Source organism: Aethalodelphis obliquidens, unplaced genomic scaffold (genome assembly GCF_003676395.1).
Source record: "Aethalodelphis obliquidens isolate GAN/ISIS:26980383/991018 unplaced genomic scaffold, ASM367639v1 scaffold17, whole genome shotgun sequence".
NCBI lineage: Eukaryota > Metazoa > Chordata > Mammalia > Artiodactyla > Delphinidae > Aethalodelphis > Aethalodelphis obliquidens.
In genome coordinates, this window is record NW_020837961.1 from 22,973,062 (window position 1) to 22,989,002 (window position 15,941).

General features: G+C 37.8%; 1 protein-coding gene across 1 annotated transcript in view; it reads left to right on the top strand.

Annotated features, from left to right (window-relative positions):
* SMARCA5 (SNF2 related chromatin remodeling ATPase 5) overlaps nucleotides 1-15,941 on the top strand; it is a 46,960-nt gene that overhangs the window by 14,267 nt on the left and 16,752 nt on the right. Inside the window, exons 7-11 of the mRNA XM_027117078.1 lie at nucleotides 1,305-1,460; nucleotides 1,559-1,690; nucleotides 3,997-4,065; nucleotides 7,212-7,321; nucleotides 15,424-15,650. Of these exons, the coding sequence (XP_026972879.1) occupies nucleotides 1,305-1,460; nucleotides 1,559-1,690; nucleotides 3,997-4,065; nucleotides 7,212-7,321; nucleotides 15,424-15,650 (694 nt within the window). The remainder of the gene's footprint in view (nucleotides 1-1,304; nucleotides 1,461-1,558; nucleotides 1,691-3,996; nucleotides 4,066-7,211; nucleotides 7,322-15,423; nucleotides 15,651-15,941) is intronic.

Consider the following 15,941-nt stretch of genomic DNA (forward strand, 5'->3'; position numbering starts at 1 on the left):
GGGATAATTAGAGGAGGGATAAAAGGAGAGAAAAAGGGTCCAATAATAAGCTTGGTCTTCACAAATATTAGTAATTTATAAGTGGAATATTTTTTTGATGGTTAAGATTTATACTATGAAAATGGAGTTGTAGACTGTAGAAAGCTATAAGAATATAGTTGTTTTCTCCTGCTTTCTGGGGGCAGTTACAAAATCAAAGGCTGTGTCTCATTCTAGCAGCATTTTCTTTTTTTTTCTTTTTTTTTTTTTTTTTTTTTGCCGTACGCGGGCCTCTCACTGTTGTGGCCTCTCCCGTTGTGGAGCACAGGCCCCGGACACGCAGGCTCAGCGGCCATGGCTTATGGGCCTAGCGCTCCGCGGCATGTGGGATCTTCCTGGACCAGGGCACGAACCTGTATCCCCTGCATCCGCAGGCGGACTCTCAACCACTGCGCCACCAGGGAAGCCCCATTTTCTTATTTTTAAAAGAAGTTTTGAGTGTGTGAGGTGGTTAGAAATTTAAGGAGCCAGATTTTTAGATTGATGTATATAATGGTAATAGTCATGGAATAGTAATTTGTAATAGTAAATAATAATGTAAATAGTAACGTGATGAGTCGGTATGATAACTATCGAAATAAGTTAAAATATTGATAAGTTGGCACATCCTTTTTGGAAGAAGATATGGAAATAATGACACTATTAAGAGTATAAAATTCAGATTAAAAAATGTACTCATACTGCATTGAAGGACTATGTACCTAATTTTGTTTTCCCTTTATTCAGATATCAGTGATGACTCTAGATTTCTTTTCTCCCTTTTTGTATTCTAAGTTACAAAATTGCTTATTATGCTTTGAAGCCCAATTGTTTAACCAGTCTTTAGTTTCCTCACCTGTAAAATGAGAAAATTAATAGCAGTGTCTTAATAGATCTATAAACATAAAAGGAATGAAAGTGCTTACTGCAAACTAGCCTTTACTCCTTATCTATCTTTATGTCAGAAAACTCTATCCTTTTCTAAACCTATGTGCTAAGAATTTCAGCACCTAGTGGAATCGAGGAAAGAAGACATTTTAATAGTTAGTCTGTTGACTTTTGTACCGAAGAATTTTGTCAGTTTGTTTTTACTAAATGGCTCTGACATGATTACTTCATGGTTAATGAAGTTACTTTGAGCTGGTTCTAGCTGCTTGCGTACTATAGATGACTCTTCTTTTTACTCTTCCCACCCCCTTTTACATAGTAGATTACCTCCTTGTCATCAGTAAATTTAATGTATAGTTTATTTCTGCATGGTGTAAATTTTTTCTTTTGCTACACAGGCTGCTTTCGTCAGAGACGTTTTATTACCAGGAGAATGGGATGTATGTGTAACATCTTATGAAATGCTTATTAAAGAGAAGTCTGTTTTCAAGAAATTTAATTGGAGGTACTTAGTTATAGATGAAGCTCACAGGATCAAAAATGAAAAATCGAAGGTAATTTGATATTTAGATGTGCAAATCATTTGTACCTTAGTTTAGAATTCGATCGATGTACAGAATATTCATCCTAATGATGAATTTGTTTCTTTCAGTTGTCAGAAATAGTGAGGGAATTCAAGACTACAAATCGACTATTATTAACTGGAACACCTCTTCAAAACAACCTGCATGAGCTTTGGTCACTTCTTAATTTTTTGTTGCCAGATGTCTTTAATTCAGCTGATGTAAGTATTATTATTTTCTAGTTGGAATAATGTTTTTTAATACTATACATTTTTGTAATAGAATTGGCCTGCTTCAGAAATCAAACAAATGGGGCTTCCCTGGTGGTGCAGTGGTTGAGAGTCCACCTGCCGATGCAGGGGACACGGGTTCGTGCTCTGGTCCGGGAAGATCCCACATGCCGCGGAGCGGCTGGGCCTGTGAGCCATAGCCGCTGAGCCTGCGTGTCCGGAGCTCTGCAACGGGAGAGGCCACAACAGTGAGAGGCCTGTGTATAGCAAAACAAACAAACAAACAAATGAACTCATAGAAAAAGAGATCAGATTTGTAGTTACCAGAGGCAGAGGGAGGGGGGGAATTGGATGAAGCCAGTCAAAAGGCACAAAGTTTATTGTACTTATTTATCTTCCACTTATAAATAAGTAACAGAGATGTAACGTACAGCGTGATAAACGTAGTTAACACTGCTGTATGTTATACATGAAAGTTGTTGAGAGTAAACAACAACTAAGAGTAATTAATAGTAATAAATCCTAAGAGTTTTCATTACAAGGAAAAATATTTTTTCTGTTTCTTTGATTTTGTACATATATGAGATGATGGATGTTCTGTAAACATTGTGATAATCATTTCATGATGTGTGTAAGTCAAATCATTGTGCTGTACACCTTAAACTTACCCAGAGCTGTGTGTCAGTTTATCTCAATAAAACCAGAAGAATAAAAAAAAAGAATTGGCCTACCTTTCAGTCTACTTGAGATAATCATTACTTTTTCACGCCTTTAGGTAGTTAGCCTCGTGTAACCTACTAAGTTTTGTATGCATTCTGAGAATTTACTTCTGTGCCTTTTGATTTTAGTCTTATTTTAGAAATCATGGTTTGTTCTCTCTGGAATGTCATAGAGTCACATTCTTATTTGGTGGTCCTGTTGGCCTGACATTGTTTCAGTGGCTCTAGGTGGACTGCTTATGTTTTTAAGGTAGTGCTCAGGGTGTTCCCCCAAGTGAATTTGCATACTTCATGTTGCCTGTGTTTTAAGTCCCCAGGATGCCCTCTCCCCAAGATGGCCTTCAAGTTTGGTGAAATACGTCTAACCATTCTTTCTTACGGTCTAGCAAACATAGAACCTAATCCTCACCTTTGATAGATTATTTGCAGTGATGGAAATGGTTAATTAACTATTTGAACTGTTGGTTGTACTTAGGAACATAATGTACATTATGTCGAGAGTCTGTGCTTATTAGTAATTTCATTTTTTTGTTGGGCTAGAATTCATTTTTGACCCTTTGTTCCCATTGCTGGAGTGTGTGTGGCTTTGAAGAGCTTATTCAAATAAGTTCCAAAAAGGTGTTAATTTTGGTTTGTTGTGTTAAGTAAGGATCATTTTAAGAGTAGAGAAAATTGTGTTCTTGAAAGACATTTAGTCAGTGTCATCAAGCTACTTTAGTTCTGCTTTATGTATTTTGATTTTGTTTTTGAGATAATTTTTTTCCTACCACATTGACACTTCCATTTGTTTAATAATCTCTGCTAAAGCTTTGTTTTAGTTAACACAGTGAACTCTAAGATTATGTTTACTAACAAAGCAAATACAGTTGACCCTGAACAATACAAGTTTGAACTGGGCGGGTCCACATTTTTTTTTTTCAGTAGTAAATACTATAGTTCTGCATGATCCACAGTGGGAGGGCTGACTATAAGTTACATGTGGATTTTCAGCTGCATGGAGTATTGGTGCTCCTAACCTCTGCATTGTTCAAGGGTCAGCTGTATATAATAAATATGCTAAAGAGGTAAGGATAGGGAAACTGTCCTTGTTCAAATCCTACCCAAATACTAATGAAATGCTGATAATCTCAATTTCACTTTTAGTAAGTTTAATGAAAATTGACATTGCTCTAGAAAGCTTGTGTTTGAGTAGTCTGAATGGTCTTTGAGAACAAACCGTGAAGTGGTTTTAGTTTTTAAGGTTTTCTGAAACTGAAGAAGGATATTTTTTCAAGGATATTGATTTTCTAATTCTGTAAAACTTGGTTTCTAACAATTTTCTTTTCACTATGAAACTTGGCATCTGGATGTTTTTGAGAAAAATGTTAAGGAAATTATGATTCTCAAACTAGTTCTAAAATTAATTGCTAACAATAGCGCATATGAAAAATAAAGAATTGAACTAAATGATATTTGTGGTTCACAACTCAAACATTGAATTAATTTTAGAAATTATTATATGCTATATAACTAGCATAACAGGGTATTTGTAGTTAATATTATCTCTGATCTTAACGTATTTTTTATTTGTTAATCTAGGACTTTGATTCCTGGTTTGATACAAACAATTGCCTTGGGGATCAAAAGCTAGTTGAGAGGCTTCATATGGTAAGTATTTTGGAGTAGGGTTAGAAAGCATATTTCCAGTGGGAAAAATGCTACAGATTTAAATTAGTGCATTATTTTTCTGTTAACAGAAAGCACAGTGGCTTTAGCATCAGATCTGTTTGAATCCTGCCCACTTAACTGCTTAATCTTATGATGGGAGGAGGGGTAATATAGGCAGTTTTAGCCTTAGAACGAACCTAGGGTGGAATACTAACTTTATGAAGGAAAAAAGTAATCCCTTAGGGTTAAAAAAGTACAGTGGGGGAAAGAAGAGTTGCATAAGGACTTAATATAGATAAGTTTTGGAAGCTTAGTTCCATTTACATTCCGTAGGAGAATCTAACAGATTTTGTTCTAAAAGGCCAAAGGTCCATCTGTTGTTCTTAAATCCAGTGACTGTGTGTAAGCAGTTGCTAATAGCTCAGTGCGAGAAGAGTTGATATGTTTTTGCCGTGAAGTATGGCTTCGTTTCTTCCTGTGGAGATTCACAAGTGAAAGTTGGTAGGAAGATAGAAATTTCTCTGATAGACCACAAATTGTGATACCCTGGCCTGCAGGGTAAATCATGTAAGCATGACATAGAAGGCCTTTCATGACCTAACTTAGGGTTCCTCAACTTTTGTTGACATTCTGGTATAAATAATTTTTTGGAGGGCGAGGAAGGGTGGCTTTCTTGTTTGACAGCATCCCCAGGGCTTCTGTGCTCTAGATGCCAGAGTATATGCCCTCATTTGTGATAATGAAAAATGTTTCTAGGCATTATAAACATGTCTTGCAGGGCAACATTGCCCCTCCTCCAAAACGTTAACCTTTCGAGTATTTTCCAACTTCTGTTTCACTTCTTATATCAAGCTTTAATTTGCTAGAGTTGCTGGCTCCATTGTCAGTTTTCTGTAAACATTGTGCTAATTTCAGTCTCTCTGCTTACCTTTTTTGCCACATCTAGTATCCCCTTTCCTGCCCTCTTACTGATAACACCTAGGCCAAGACTCAGTGGTGATGTCACTTTCTCCATGAATACCCAGGCTGAGGCCAGCCTAGAGACTCCTTCTGTATATTCTATCTTTACTAATCTTGACATTCTAAGTTATAGGACTTTGCACAGGGTACTGAAATGACTTATTTACACATGTTTTCCTTGCTGCATTGTAAACACAAAGGCAGAGTATGTCTTAACATTTGTTCTTGTATCCCTAGCACAATGCCTGGCTCAAAGTGGATATTTGATTAAGGGGAAAAAATTAAAAATTTTATGAATGTTCCGATATTTCTTTCTACATAAATTAATTTTTAAGATACTTTGAAATTCTATGTACTGAAATTTTATTTTGTTAAACATTTGAAGATGATGATCTAGACACCTTTGTTTCAATTTAGATGGCATTCAAGCATGTAAGCACTTAGATTTATCTGTTTGAAGGACTGTGGAGTATATATGTAGGCTTTGCTTTAATAAATAGATGGGTACATGTAGGTAAAGCATACTAAAATCCACACAACAGAATACCAGTTTTGGCATTTGTTTGTTTGTATGAAGATACTTACCAAATCAGGGGAAAAGGTCTGGTGGCTACCATTCTGCTCTGTCCTGAAAATCCCACCATAGCTCCTGTGATCTCATAATGAAAGAGTATATTCACAATCACATGGGTGTACTTAGGAATGAGATAATTCTTGTCGTATGAGTTTTCTATTGTTGCAACACCCCCCAGCACCCCCAAAAACCCGCACCAAAACCTAAATTGTATGTGTTTTAATAATTCCAGAAGTTATGAGTTGGCTGAGAGGGCTCTTTGCTGGTTTTACCTGTACTTATCCAGCTGCATATACCTGGACGGTTCTGGAAGAGGACCAGTGGGGCTGAAGGTCCTTGCTCATGTGTCTGGCAGTTGGTGCTAGCTTCCAGCTAGGGCCGCACTAGCTTCCTTACGTGATGGCATTAGAGTACTGTTGCTTATTATTTTTCTCACCAATTTTTAATTTGTTTTGTGGTGATTATATTTTTATAAGCTAGTGTAAATAGAACAAAGGATGACACAAATAAAAGAATATCTTTAGTTTTATAGATGTCAACTGCATACAACATTGGTATGTCTCACAAGTATAATGTTGTGTAAAAGAAACCAGATATAAATGAGCATGAGTCTTTATAGTTAAAAACAGGCAAAACTAATTTATGATGTTAAAAAGTATGAATATTGCTTACCTTTGGGAAGAAAAAGGGGGATAGTGACTGGTAAGTTTACAGAAGGATTTATGGGATGTTCTGTTTATCTAGGAGATGGTTACATGGGTATGTTTACTTGATTAAAATGCATTCACGATTTGTATACTTTGTATACTTTACATTTGTATACTTTACATTTGTCTACTTCCATAAGAAAATGGTAGTAAATTAAAAAACTGTAACCATGAAGACATCTTAATGTAGACCTAGCTATTTCTTAAGTAATGTTAGACAGTCTACATGCAGGTAACTAGTTTGAAATCTGAGAGGCAATGAATGTTGAAAATATCATCTTGAAAATTTACTATTTTTAATACTTTATGACAGTATATATTTTTTAAAAATTTTTGTTGGAGTATAGTTGCTTTACAATGTTGTGTTAGTTTCTGCTGTACAGCAAAGTGAATCAGCCATAGGTATACATACAACCCCTCCTTTTTGGATTTCCGTCCCATTTAACTCACCACAGAGCATTGAGTAGAGTTCCCTGTGCTACACAGCAGGCTCTCACTAGTTATCTGTTTTATACATAGTATCAATAGTGTATATATATCAGTCCCAATCTCCCAGTTCATCTCACCCTCCCCTTCTCCCTTGGTATCCATACATTTTCTACATCTCTTTCTGCTTTGTAAATAAGATCCTCTATACCAGTTTTTTCAGATTCCACATATATGCATTAATATAAGATATTAATTTTTCTCTTTCTGACTACATATTGAAAAAATATTAATCTTAACATTACTCTTTAGGAAATCACTAATAATAAGCTGTATATTTGGAAGGAAGAAGTCCTAAGAATAATTTGATGTCCAAGAAGTTACATTTCTTTCTATGTATTTAATAGACACTTTTGAGATCCTGAAATAATACTTATATTACAGATAAGGTCATCTGCATTTCTTTTTGCTCTTTTAAGGTTTTGCGTCCATTCCTCCTTCGTCGAATTAAGGCTGATGTTGAAAAGAGTTTGCCTCCAAAGAAGGAAGTAAAAATCTATGTGGGTCTCAGCAAAATGCAAAGGGAATGGTATGTGTTCTGAGACGTTTTTGAAATCACTCTTGATCCTGTACTAACTTTCATTTGTATTTTATTTTCCTAACTTGTGTTGTCAAGGAATTCTGTTTGCTAGATTGAACTCAGCCTAAAGAGTTTCCCAGTCGTATAATTTGATTAGGACTTGCTAATCAAATTTGTGATGCAAAGCCTTTATTAGATGAAGGAATCAAGTTGGGAGGTTTATGAATTCAAAAATTAAACTTGGCATTTAACAGGGATGCATTTAAAGCCTGCTGCTTGGGTTTCTATAAAAGAAGCTGTGGTGGCACATATGTGAGACATGTGGTTAACCCGGTGGTTCATAAATACTGGCCCGTGGACTAGTGTTAGTCCCTGATGAAGTTGGAGATTGTAGAGGTATGAGAAAACTTAAGTGCTTTCTCTTATCGCAGAAAGCTACATTTATTTAATTTAAAAGACTCCGTTCTGAGTTGATGTTTTATTTTAGGCAGGATAAAATGTCCTTTTGTGAAATTATGGTGATGACACATGGTAGCTACTTTTACAATACTTGAATAGGACATACTAAAAAAGTTGAAAACCTTGTAAGTTTTTATTATCTTTTTCTTCTTTTCTTTTTTTTTGAATTTTATTTTATTTTTTTATACAGCAGGTTCTTATTAGTCATCAGTTTTATACACATCAGTGTATACATGTCAATCCTAATCTCCCAATTCATCACAGCACCACCCCCACCACCCTGCGGCTTTCCCCCCTTGGTGTCCATACGTTTGTTCTCTACATCTGTGTCTCAGTTTCTGCCCTGCAAACCGGTATATCTGTACCATTTTTCTAGGTTCCACATATGTGCGTTAATATACGATATTTGTTTTTCCTCTTTCTGACTGACTTCATTCTGTACGACAGTCTCTAGATTCATCCACATCTCTACAAATGACCCAATTTCGTTCCTTTTTATGACTGAGTAATATTCCATTGTATATACGTACCACATCTTCTTTATCCATTCGTCTGGTGCTGGGCATTTAGGTTGCTTTCATGACCTGGCTATTGTAAATAGTGCTGCAATGAATATTGGGGTGCGTGTGTCCTTTTGAATTATGGTTATCTCTGGGTATACGCCCAGTAGTGGGTCATATGGTAATTCTGTTTTGAGTTTTTTAAGGAACCTCTGTACTGTTCTCCATAGGGGCTGTATCATTTACATTCCCACCAACAGTGCAAGAGGGTTCCCTTTTCTCCACAACCTCTCCAGCATTTGTTGTTTGTAGATTTTCTGATGATACCCATTCTAACTGGTGTGAGGTGATACCTCATTTTACTTTTGATTTGCATTTCTCTAACAATTAGTGATGTTGAGCAGCTTTTCATGTGCTTATTGGCCATCTGTATGTCGTCTTTGGAGAAATGTCTGTCTAGGTCTTTTGCCCGTTTTTGGATTTGTGTTTTTGATATTGAGCTGCGTGAGCTGTTTATGTATTTTGGAGATTAATCCTTTGTCCGTTGCTTCATTTGCAAATATTTACTCCCATTCTGAGGGTTGTCTTTTTGTCTTGTTTGTAGTTTCCTTTGCTTTGCAAAAGCTTTGAAGTTTCATTAGGTCCCATTCATTTATTTTTGTTTTTATTTCCATTACTCTAGGAGGTGGGTCAAAAAAGATCTTGTTGTGATTTATGTGAAAGAGTGTTCTTCCTATGTTTTCCTCTAAGAGTTTTATAGTGTCCGGTCTTACATTTAGGTCTCGAATCCATTTTGAGTTTATTTTTGTGTATGGTGTTAGGGAGTGTTCTGACTTCATTCTTTTACATGTAGCTTTCCACTTTTCCCAGCATCAGTTATTGAAGAGACTGTCTTTTCTCCATTGTACATGCTTGCCTCCTTTGTCATAGATTAGTTGACCATAGGTGTGTGGGTTTATCTCTGGGCTTTCTATCCTTTTCCATTGATCTGTATCTGTGTTTTTGAGCTGGTACCATATTGTCTTGATTACTGTAGCTTTGTATTATCTGAAGTCAGGGAGTCTGATTCTTCCAGCTCTGCTTTTTTTCCTCAAGACTGCTTTGGCTATTCGGGGTCTTTTGTGTCTCCATACAAATTTTAAGATTTTTTGTTTTAGTTCTGTAAAAAATGCCATTGGTAATTTGATAGGGATTGCATTGAATCGGTAGATTGTTTGGGTAGTATAGTCGTTTTCGCAGTGTTGATTCTTCCAATCCAAGAACATGGTATATCTCTCCATCTGTTTGTGTCATCTTTAATTTCTTTCATCAGTGTCTTATAGTTTTCTGCATACAGGTCTTTTGTCTCCCTAGGTAGGTTTATTCCTAGGTATTTTATTCTTTTTGTTGCAATGGTAAATGGGAGTGTTTCCTTAATTTCTCTTTCAGATTTTTCATCATTAGTGTATCGGAATGCAAGAGGTTTCTGTGCATTATTTTTGTATCTTGCTACTTTACCAAATTCATTGATTAGCTTTAGTAGTTTTCTGGTGGCATCTTTAGGATTCTCTCTATATATTATCATGTCATCTGCAAACAGTGACAGTTTTAGTACTTCTTTTCCAATTTGGATTCCTTTTATTTCTTTTTCTTCTCTGATTGCCATGGCTAGGACTTCCAAAACTATGTTGAATAATAGTGGTGAGAGTGGACATCCTTGTCTTGTTCCTGATCTTAGAAGAAATGCTTTCTGTCTTTCACCATTGAGAATGATGTTTGCTGTGGGTTTGTCGTATATGGCCTTTATTATGTTGAGGTAGGTTCCCTCTATGCCCACTTTCTGGAGAGTTTTTATCATAAATACGTGTTGAATTTTGTCAAAAGCTTTTTCTGCATCTATTGAGATGATCATATGGTTTTTATTCAATTTATTAATATGGTGTATCACATTGATTGATTTGCGTGTATTAAAGAATCCTTGCATCCCTGGGATAAATCCCACTTGATCATGGTGTATGATCCTTTTAATGTGTTGCTGGATTCTGTTTGCTAGTATTTTGTTGAGGATTTTTGCATCTATATTCATCAGTGATATTGGTCTGTTATTTTCTTTTTTTGTAGTATCTTTGTCTGGTTCTGGTATCGGGGTGATGGTGGCCTCATAGAATGAGTTTGGGAGTGTTCCTTCCTCTGCAGTTTTTTGGAAGAGTTTGAGAAGGATGGGTGTTAGCTCTTGTATAAATGTTTGATAGAATTTACCTGTGAAGCCGTCTGGTCCTGGACTTTTGTTTGTTGGAAGAGTTTTAATCACAGTTTCAATTTCAGTGCTTGTAGATTGATCTGTTCATATTTTCTATTTCTTCCTGGTTCAGTCTTGGAAGGTTATACCTTTCTAAGAATTTGTCCATTTCTTCCAGATTGTCCGTTTTATTGGCATAGAGTTGCTTGTAGTAGTCTCTTAGGGTGCTTTGTATTTCTGCGGTGTCTGTTGTATCTTCTCCTTTTCCATTTCTAACTTTATTGATTTGAGTCATCTCCCTCTTTTTCTTGATGAGTCTGGCTAATGGTTTATCAATTTTGTGTATCTTCTCAAAGAACCAGCCTTTAGTTTTATTGATCTTTGCTATTGTTTTCTTTGTTTCTATTTCATTTATTTCTGCTCTCATCTTTATGATTTCTTTCCTTATACTAACTTTGGGTTTTGTTGTTCTTCTTTCTCTAGTTCCTTTAGGTGTAAGGTTAGATTGTTTATTTGAGGCTTCTCTTGTTTCTTGAGGTAGGCTTGTATTGCTATAAACTTCCCTCTTAGAACTGCTTTTGCTGCGTCCCGTAGGTTTTGGATTGTCATGTTTTCATTGTCATTTGTCTCTAGGTATTTTTTAATTTCCTCTTTGATTTTTTCAGTGATCTCTTGGTTATTTAGTAACATATTGTTTAGCCTCCATGTGTTTGTGTTCTTTACGTTTTTTTTCCTTGTAATTGATTTCTAATCTCATAGCGTTGTGGTCAGAAAAGATGCTTGATATGATTTCAATTTTCTTAAATTTATTGAGGCTGATTTGTGACCCAAGATGTGATCTATCCTGGAGAATGTTCCATGCGCACTTGAGAAGAAAGTGTAATCTGTTTTTGGATGGAATGTCCTATAAATATCAATTAAATCTGTCTGGTCCGCTGTGTCATTTAAAGCTTGTGTTTCCTTAGTAATTTTCTGTTTGGATGATCTGTCCATTGGTGTAAGTGAGGTGTTAAAGTCCCCTCACTATTATTGTGTTACTGTCGATTTCCTCTTTTATAGCTGTTAGCAGTTGCCTTATGTATTGAGGTGCTCCTATGTTAGGAGTATATATATTTATAATTGTTGTATCTTCTTCTTGGATTGATCCCTTGGATTGATCAATCCCTTGAATTGATCATTATGTAGTGTTCTTCCTTGTCTCATGCAACATTCTTTATTTTAAAGTCTGTTTTATCTGAAATGAGTATTGCTACTCCAGCTTTCTTTTTGCTTTTTTTTTTGTTTATTTGTTTTTTTTGCGGTATGCGGGCGTCTCACTGTTGTGGCCTCTCCCGTTGCGGAGCACAGGCTCTGGACGCGCAGGCTCAGCAGCCATGGCTCACAGGCCCAGCCGCTCCGCGGCATGTGGGATCTTCCCGGACCAAGGCACAAACCCGTGTCCCCTGCATTGGCAGGCGGACTCTCAACCACTGCGCCACCAGGGAAGCCCTCCAGCTTTCTTTTGATTTCCATTTGCATGGAATATCTTTTTCCATCCCCTCACTTTCAGTCTGTATGTGTCCCTAGGTCTGAAGTGGGTCTCTTATAGACAGCATACATTTTGTATCCATTCAGCGAGCCTGTGTCTTTTGGTTGGAGCATTTAATCCGTTCACGTTTAAGGTAATTATCGATATGTATGTTCCTATTACCATTTTCTTAATTGTTTTGGGTTTGTATTTGTAGGTCCTTTTCTTCTCTTTGTGTTTCCCACTTAGAGAAGTTCCTTTAGTATTTATTGTAGAGCTGGTTTGGTGGTGCTGAATTCTCTTATCTTTTGCTTGTCTGTAAAGCTTTTGATTTCTCCATCGAATCTGAATGAGATCCTTGCTGGGTAGAGTACTCTTGGTTTTAGGTTCTTCCCTTTCATCACTTTAAATATGTCATGCCACTCCCTTCTGGCTTGTAGAGTTTCTAGTAGAAATCAGCTGTTAACCTTATGGGAGTTCCCTTGTATGTTGTTTTTCCCTTGCTGCTTTCAATAATTTTTCTTTGTACTTAATTTTTGCCAATTTGGTTACTATGTGTCTCGGTGTGTTTCTCCCTGGGTTCATGCTGTATAGAACTCTCTGCGCTTCCTGGATTTGGGTGGCCATTTACTTTCCCATGTTAGGGAAGTTTCTGACTATAATCTCTTCAGATATTTTCTCTGGTCTTTTCTCTCTGTTCTCCTTCTGGGACCACTATAATGTGAATGTAAGTTACGTTTAATGTTGTCCCAGAGGTCTCTTAGGCTGTCTTCATTTCTTTTCATTCTTTTTTCTTTATTCTGTTCCACAGCAGTGAATTCCACCAGTCTGTCTTCCAGGTCACTTATCCGTTCTTCTGCCTCAGTTAATCTGCTATTGATTCCTGTTAGTGTATTTTTCATTTCAGTTATTGTATTGTTCATCTCTGTTTGTTTGTTCTTTAATTCTCCTAGGTCTTTGTTAAACATTCTTGCATCTTCTCGATCTTTGCCTCCATTCTTTTTCCGAGGTCCTGGATCATCTTCACTCTCATTATTCTGAATTCTTTTTCTGGAAGGTTTCCTATCTCCACTTTGTTTGATTGTTTTTCTGGAGTTTTATCTTGTTGCTTCATCTGGTACATATACATAGCCCTCTGCCTTTTCATCTTGTCTGTCTTTCTGTGAATGTGGTTTTTGTTCCACAGGCTGCAGGATTGTAGTTCTTCTTGCTTCTGCTGTCTGCTCTCTGGTGGATGAGGCTATCTAAGAGGCTTGAGCAAGTTTCCTGATGGGAGGGACTGGTGATGGGTAGAGCTGGGTGTTGCTCTGGTGGGCAGAGCTCAGTAAAACTTTAATCTGCTTGACTGCTGATGGGTGGGGCTGGGTTCCTTCCCTGTTGGTTGTTTGGTCTGAGGTGAGCCAACACTAGAGTCTACCCAGGCTCTTTGGTGGGGCTAATGGCGGACACTGGGAGGGCTCACGTCAAAGAGTACTTCCCAAAATTTCTGCTGCCAGTGTCCTTGTCCTCACAGTGATACACAGCCACCCCCACCTCTGCAGGAGACCCTCCAACACTAGCAGGTAGGTCTGGTTCAGTCTCCTTGGGGTCACTGCTCCTTCCCCTGGGTCCCGATGCACACACTACTTTGTGTGTGCCCTCCAAGAGTGGAGTCTCTGTTTCCCCCAGTCCTGTGGAAGTCGTGCATTCAAATCCCAGTAGCCTTCAAAGTCTGATTCTCTAGGAATTCCTGCTCCCGTTGCTGGACCCCCAGGTTGGGAAGCCTGACGTGGGGCTCAGAACCTTCACTCCAGGTGGACTTCTGTGGTATAAGTGTTCTCCAGGTTGTGAGTCACCCACCCAGCAGTTATGGGATTTGATTTTATTGTGATTGCCCCTCCTACCGTCCTACCGTCTCATTGTGGCTTCTCCTTTGTCTTTGGATGTGGGGTATCTTTTGGTGAGTTCCAGTGTCTTCCTGTCGTTGATCAGCAGTTAGTTGTGATTCTGGTGCTCTTGCAAGAGGGAGTGAGAGCACGTCCTGTACTCCGCCAGCTTGAACCAATCCTCACTGTGGTTTTAATTTTCATTTCCTCCTCTTTTTGTCTTTTTTTAAAAGTTTTATGGGTATCTGAAATCTAAAAGGCTGGAAACCGCTGACTTAAGTGTAGTGTTCAGAGGAGGGGAATAAATAGCCAATGTGGTATAACCAGGAGAGAACACATCTCAAGTATATTGTTTCATACTTTATAAGTATTTGCAAGGGTCTGCAGTTGTTGGTAAAAGGACAGAAGGGATGTAAGGCAAAGAAATGGGGATGTTATCTGGTAAAGAGATGACCAGTGTAGAAGATAGGCCATCCTAAAAATTTTGAAAGGTGTTAGGGTTAGGCTTGTCTTATATAGTTCTAAAATACAGAATTAAGACATGAGTCAATGCTGAGGGAAGACAAATCTTTTTTAGTTATAGTCATATTGAGGAACTTTATATCAGTCAGAATTGTGGGTGCCTTGAGTATTTCGTGCCCCATAATTGGAGTTGTTAAGCATAGATTGCTTTCATTGTTTATGTTACTTTGCTCAGTGGGTTCAAGGTGCTGAATATTTGGTATTTGGACAGATTGCTCTTTCCTTTAGAATAATGTCTAACTTCTTAGTGTATACAGTCAAGGCTTTTCATAATCCAGCCTTAGCTTAACTGATCCCTTCTCTTCCCCCAGCCTGTACACTTTTACTTATATTTAAATCGCATTGTATTCATTTTATCATCATCATATGCTTTATGCTCTCATGATTCTTTCTCCCTCCTTAGCTCTTAATGTTCTTACCCAAATGCTACACTAGCTACGTTGAATTATAATGGAATAGTGGCACTCTTCTGTTGGAAAAGACTACGAATTGAAATTATGTTTAGGGCTTCCCTGGTGGCACAGTGGTTGAGAGTCCGCCTGCCGATGCAGGGGACACGGGTTCGTGCCCCGGTCCGGGAAGATCCCACATGCTGTGGAGCGGCTGGGCCCGTGAGCCATGGCCGCTGAGCCTGCGTGTCGGGAGCCTGTGCTCTGCAACGGGAGAGGCCACAACAGTGAGAGGCCCGCGTACCACATACACACAAAAAAATTATGTTTAAAACTGGTCTTTTAAGTTTTGCTTTATTACTTAAAAATGTTGTATCATACTGTTTCATTTCAATTCATCCCAAGGAGACGAATTTACTCTTTCGGGCCTCAAGGCCCAAAGCATTAATGGTACACATTAGAACACTGGGGGGAATAAAGAGAAACAGAAGAAGAAAGAGGTTATAGGTGATAGACTCCTAACTACACCTTAGAAGTTGATGGGTTGTTTCTTACAGGTATTTTGGGTTGAGATGGGATTGAGGATGTAAAGTGGCAGAGACTCGTCCCAGGAACATTTGAGCCCTCTTAAAATGTTTTTCTTCTCACTAGGTATACTCGTATATTAATGAAGGATATAGATATACTAAACTCTGCAGGGAAGATGGACAAAATGAGGCTACTGAACATCCTGATGCAGTTGAGGAAATGCTGTAATCACCCATATCTCTTTGACGGAGCTGAACCTGGTCCACCTTACACAACGGACATGCATCTAGTTACCAACAGTGGCAAAATGGTGGTGTTAGACAAACTGCTCCCTAAATTAAAAGAACAAGGTACTTACGTTACTGGTATCAAATGGAGAAGTAATGGAAACTGTCTTAAGACAGATATCTTAAGATTCTGATGTTAAGATGAAGGAGCCATCCTACCCTATGAAATGACTACTCTGGCACTTTCTAAAGTTGAAGTGTGGGACATTTAAAAACTTCTGTCCATTATCTGAGCTTCCCCCCCGCCCTCCTATTTTAAGCCTTAAATCTTTTAGAAAGTGATCAGTAGTTAGGGTAGCCACACTCCCTGGATTTGGGGGAGAGTTCTTTCTTATTTTATACATGCTTTCCTAG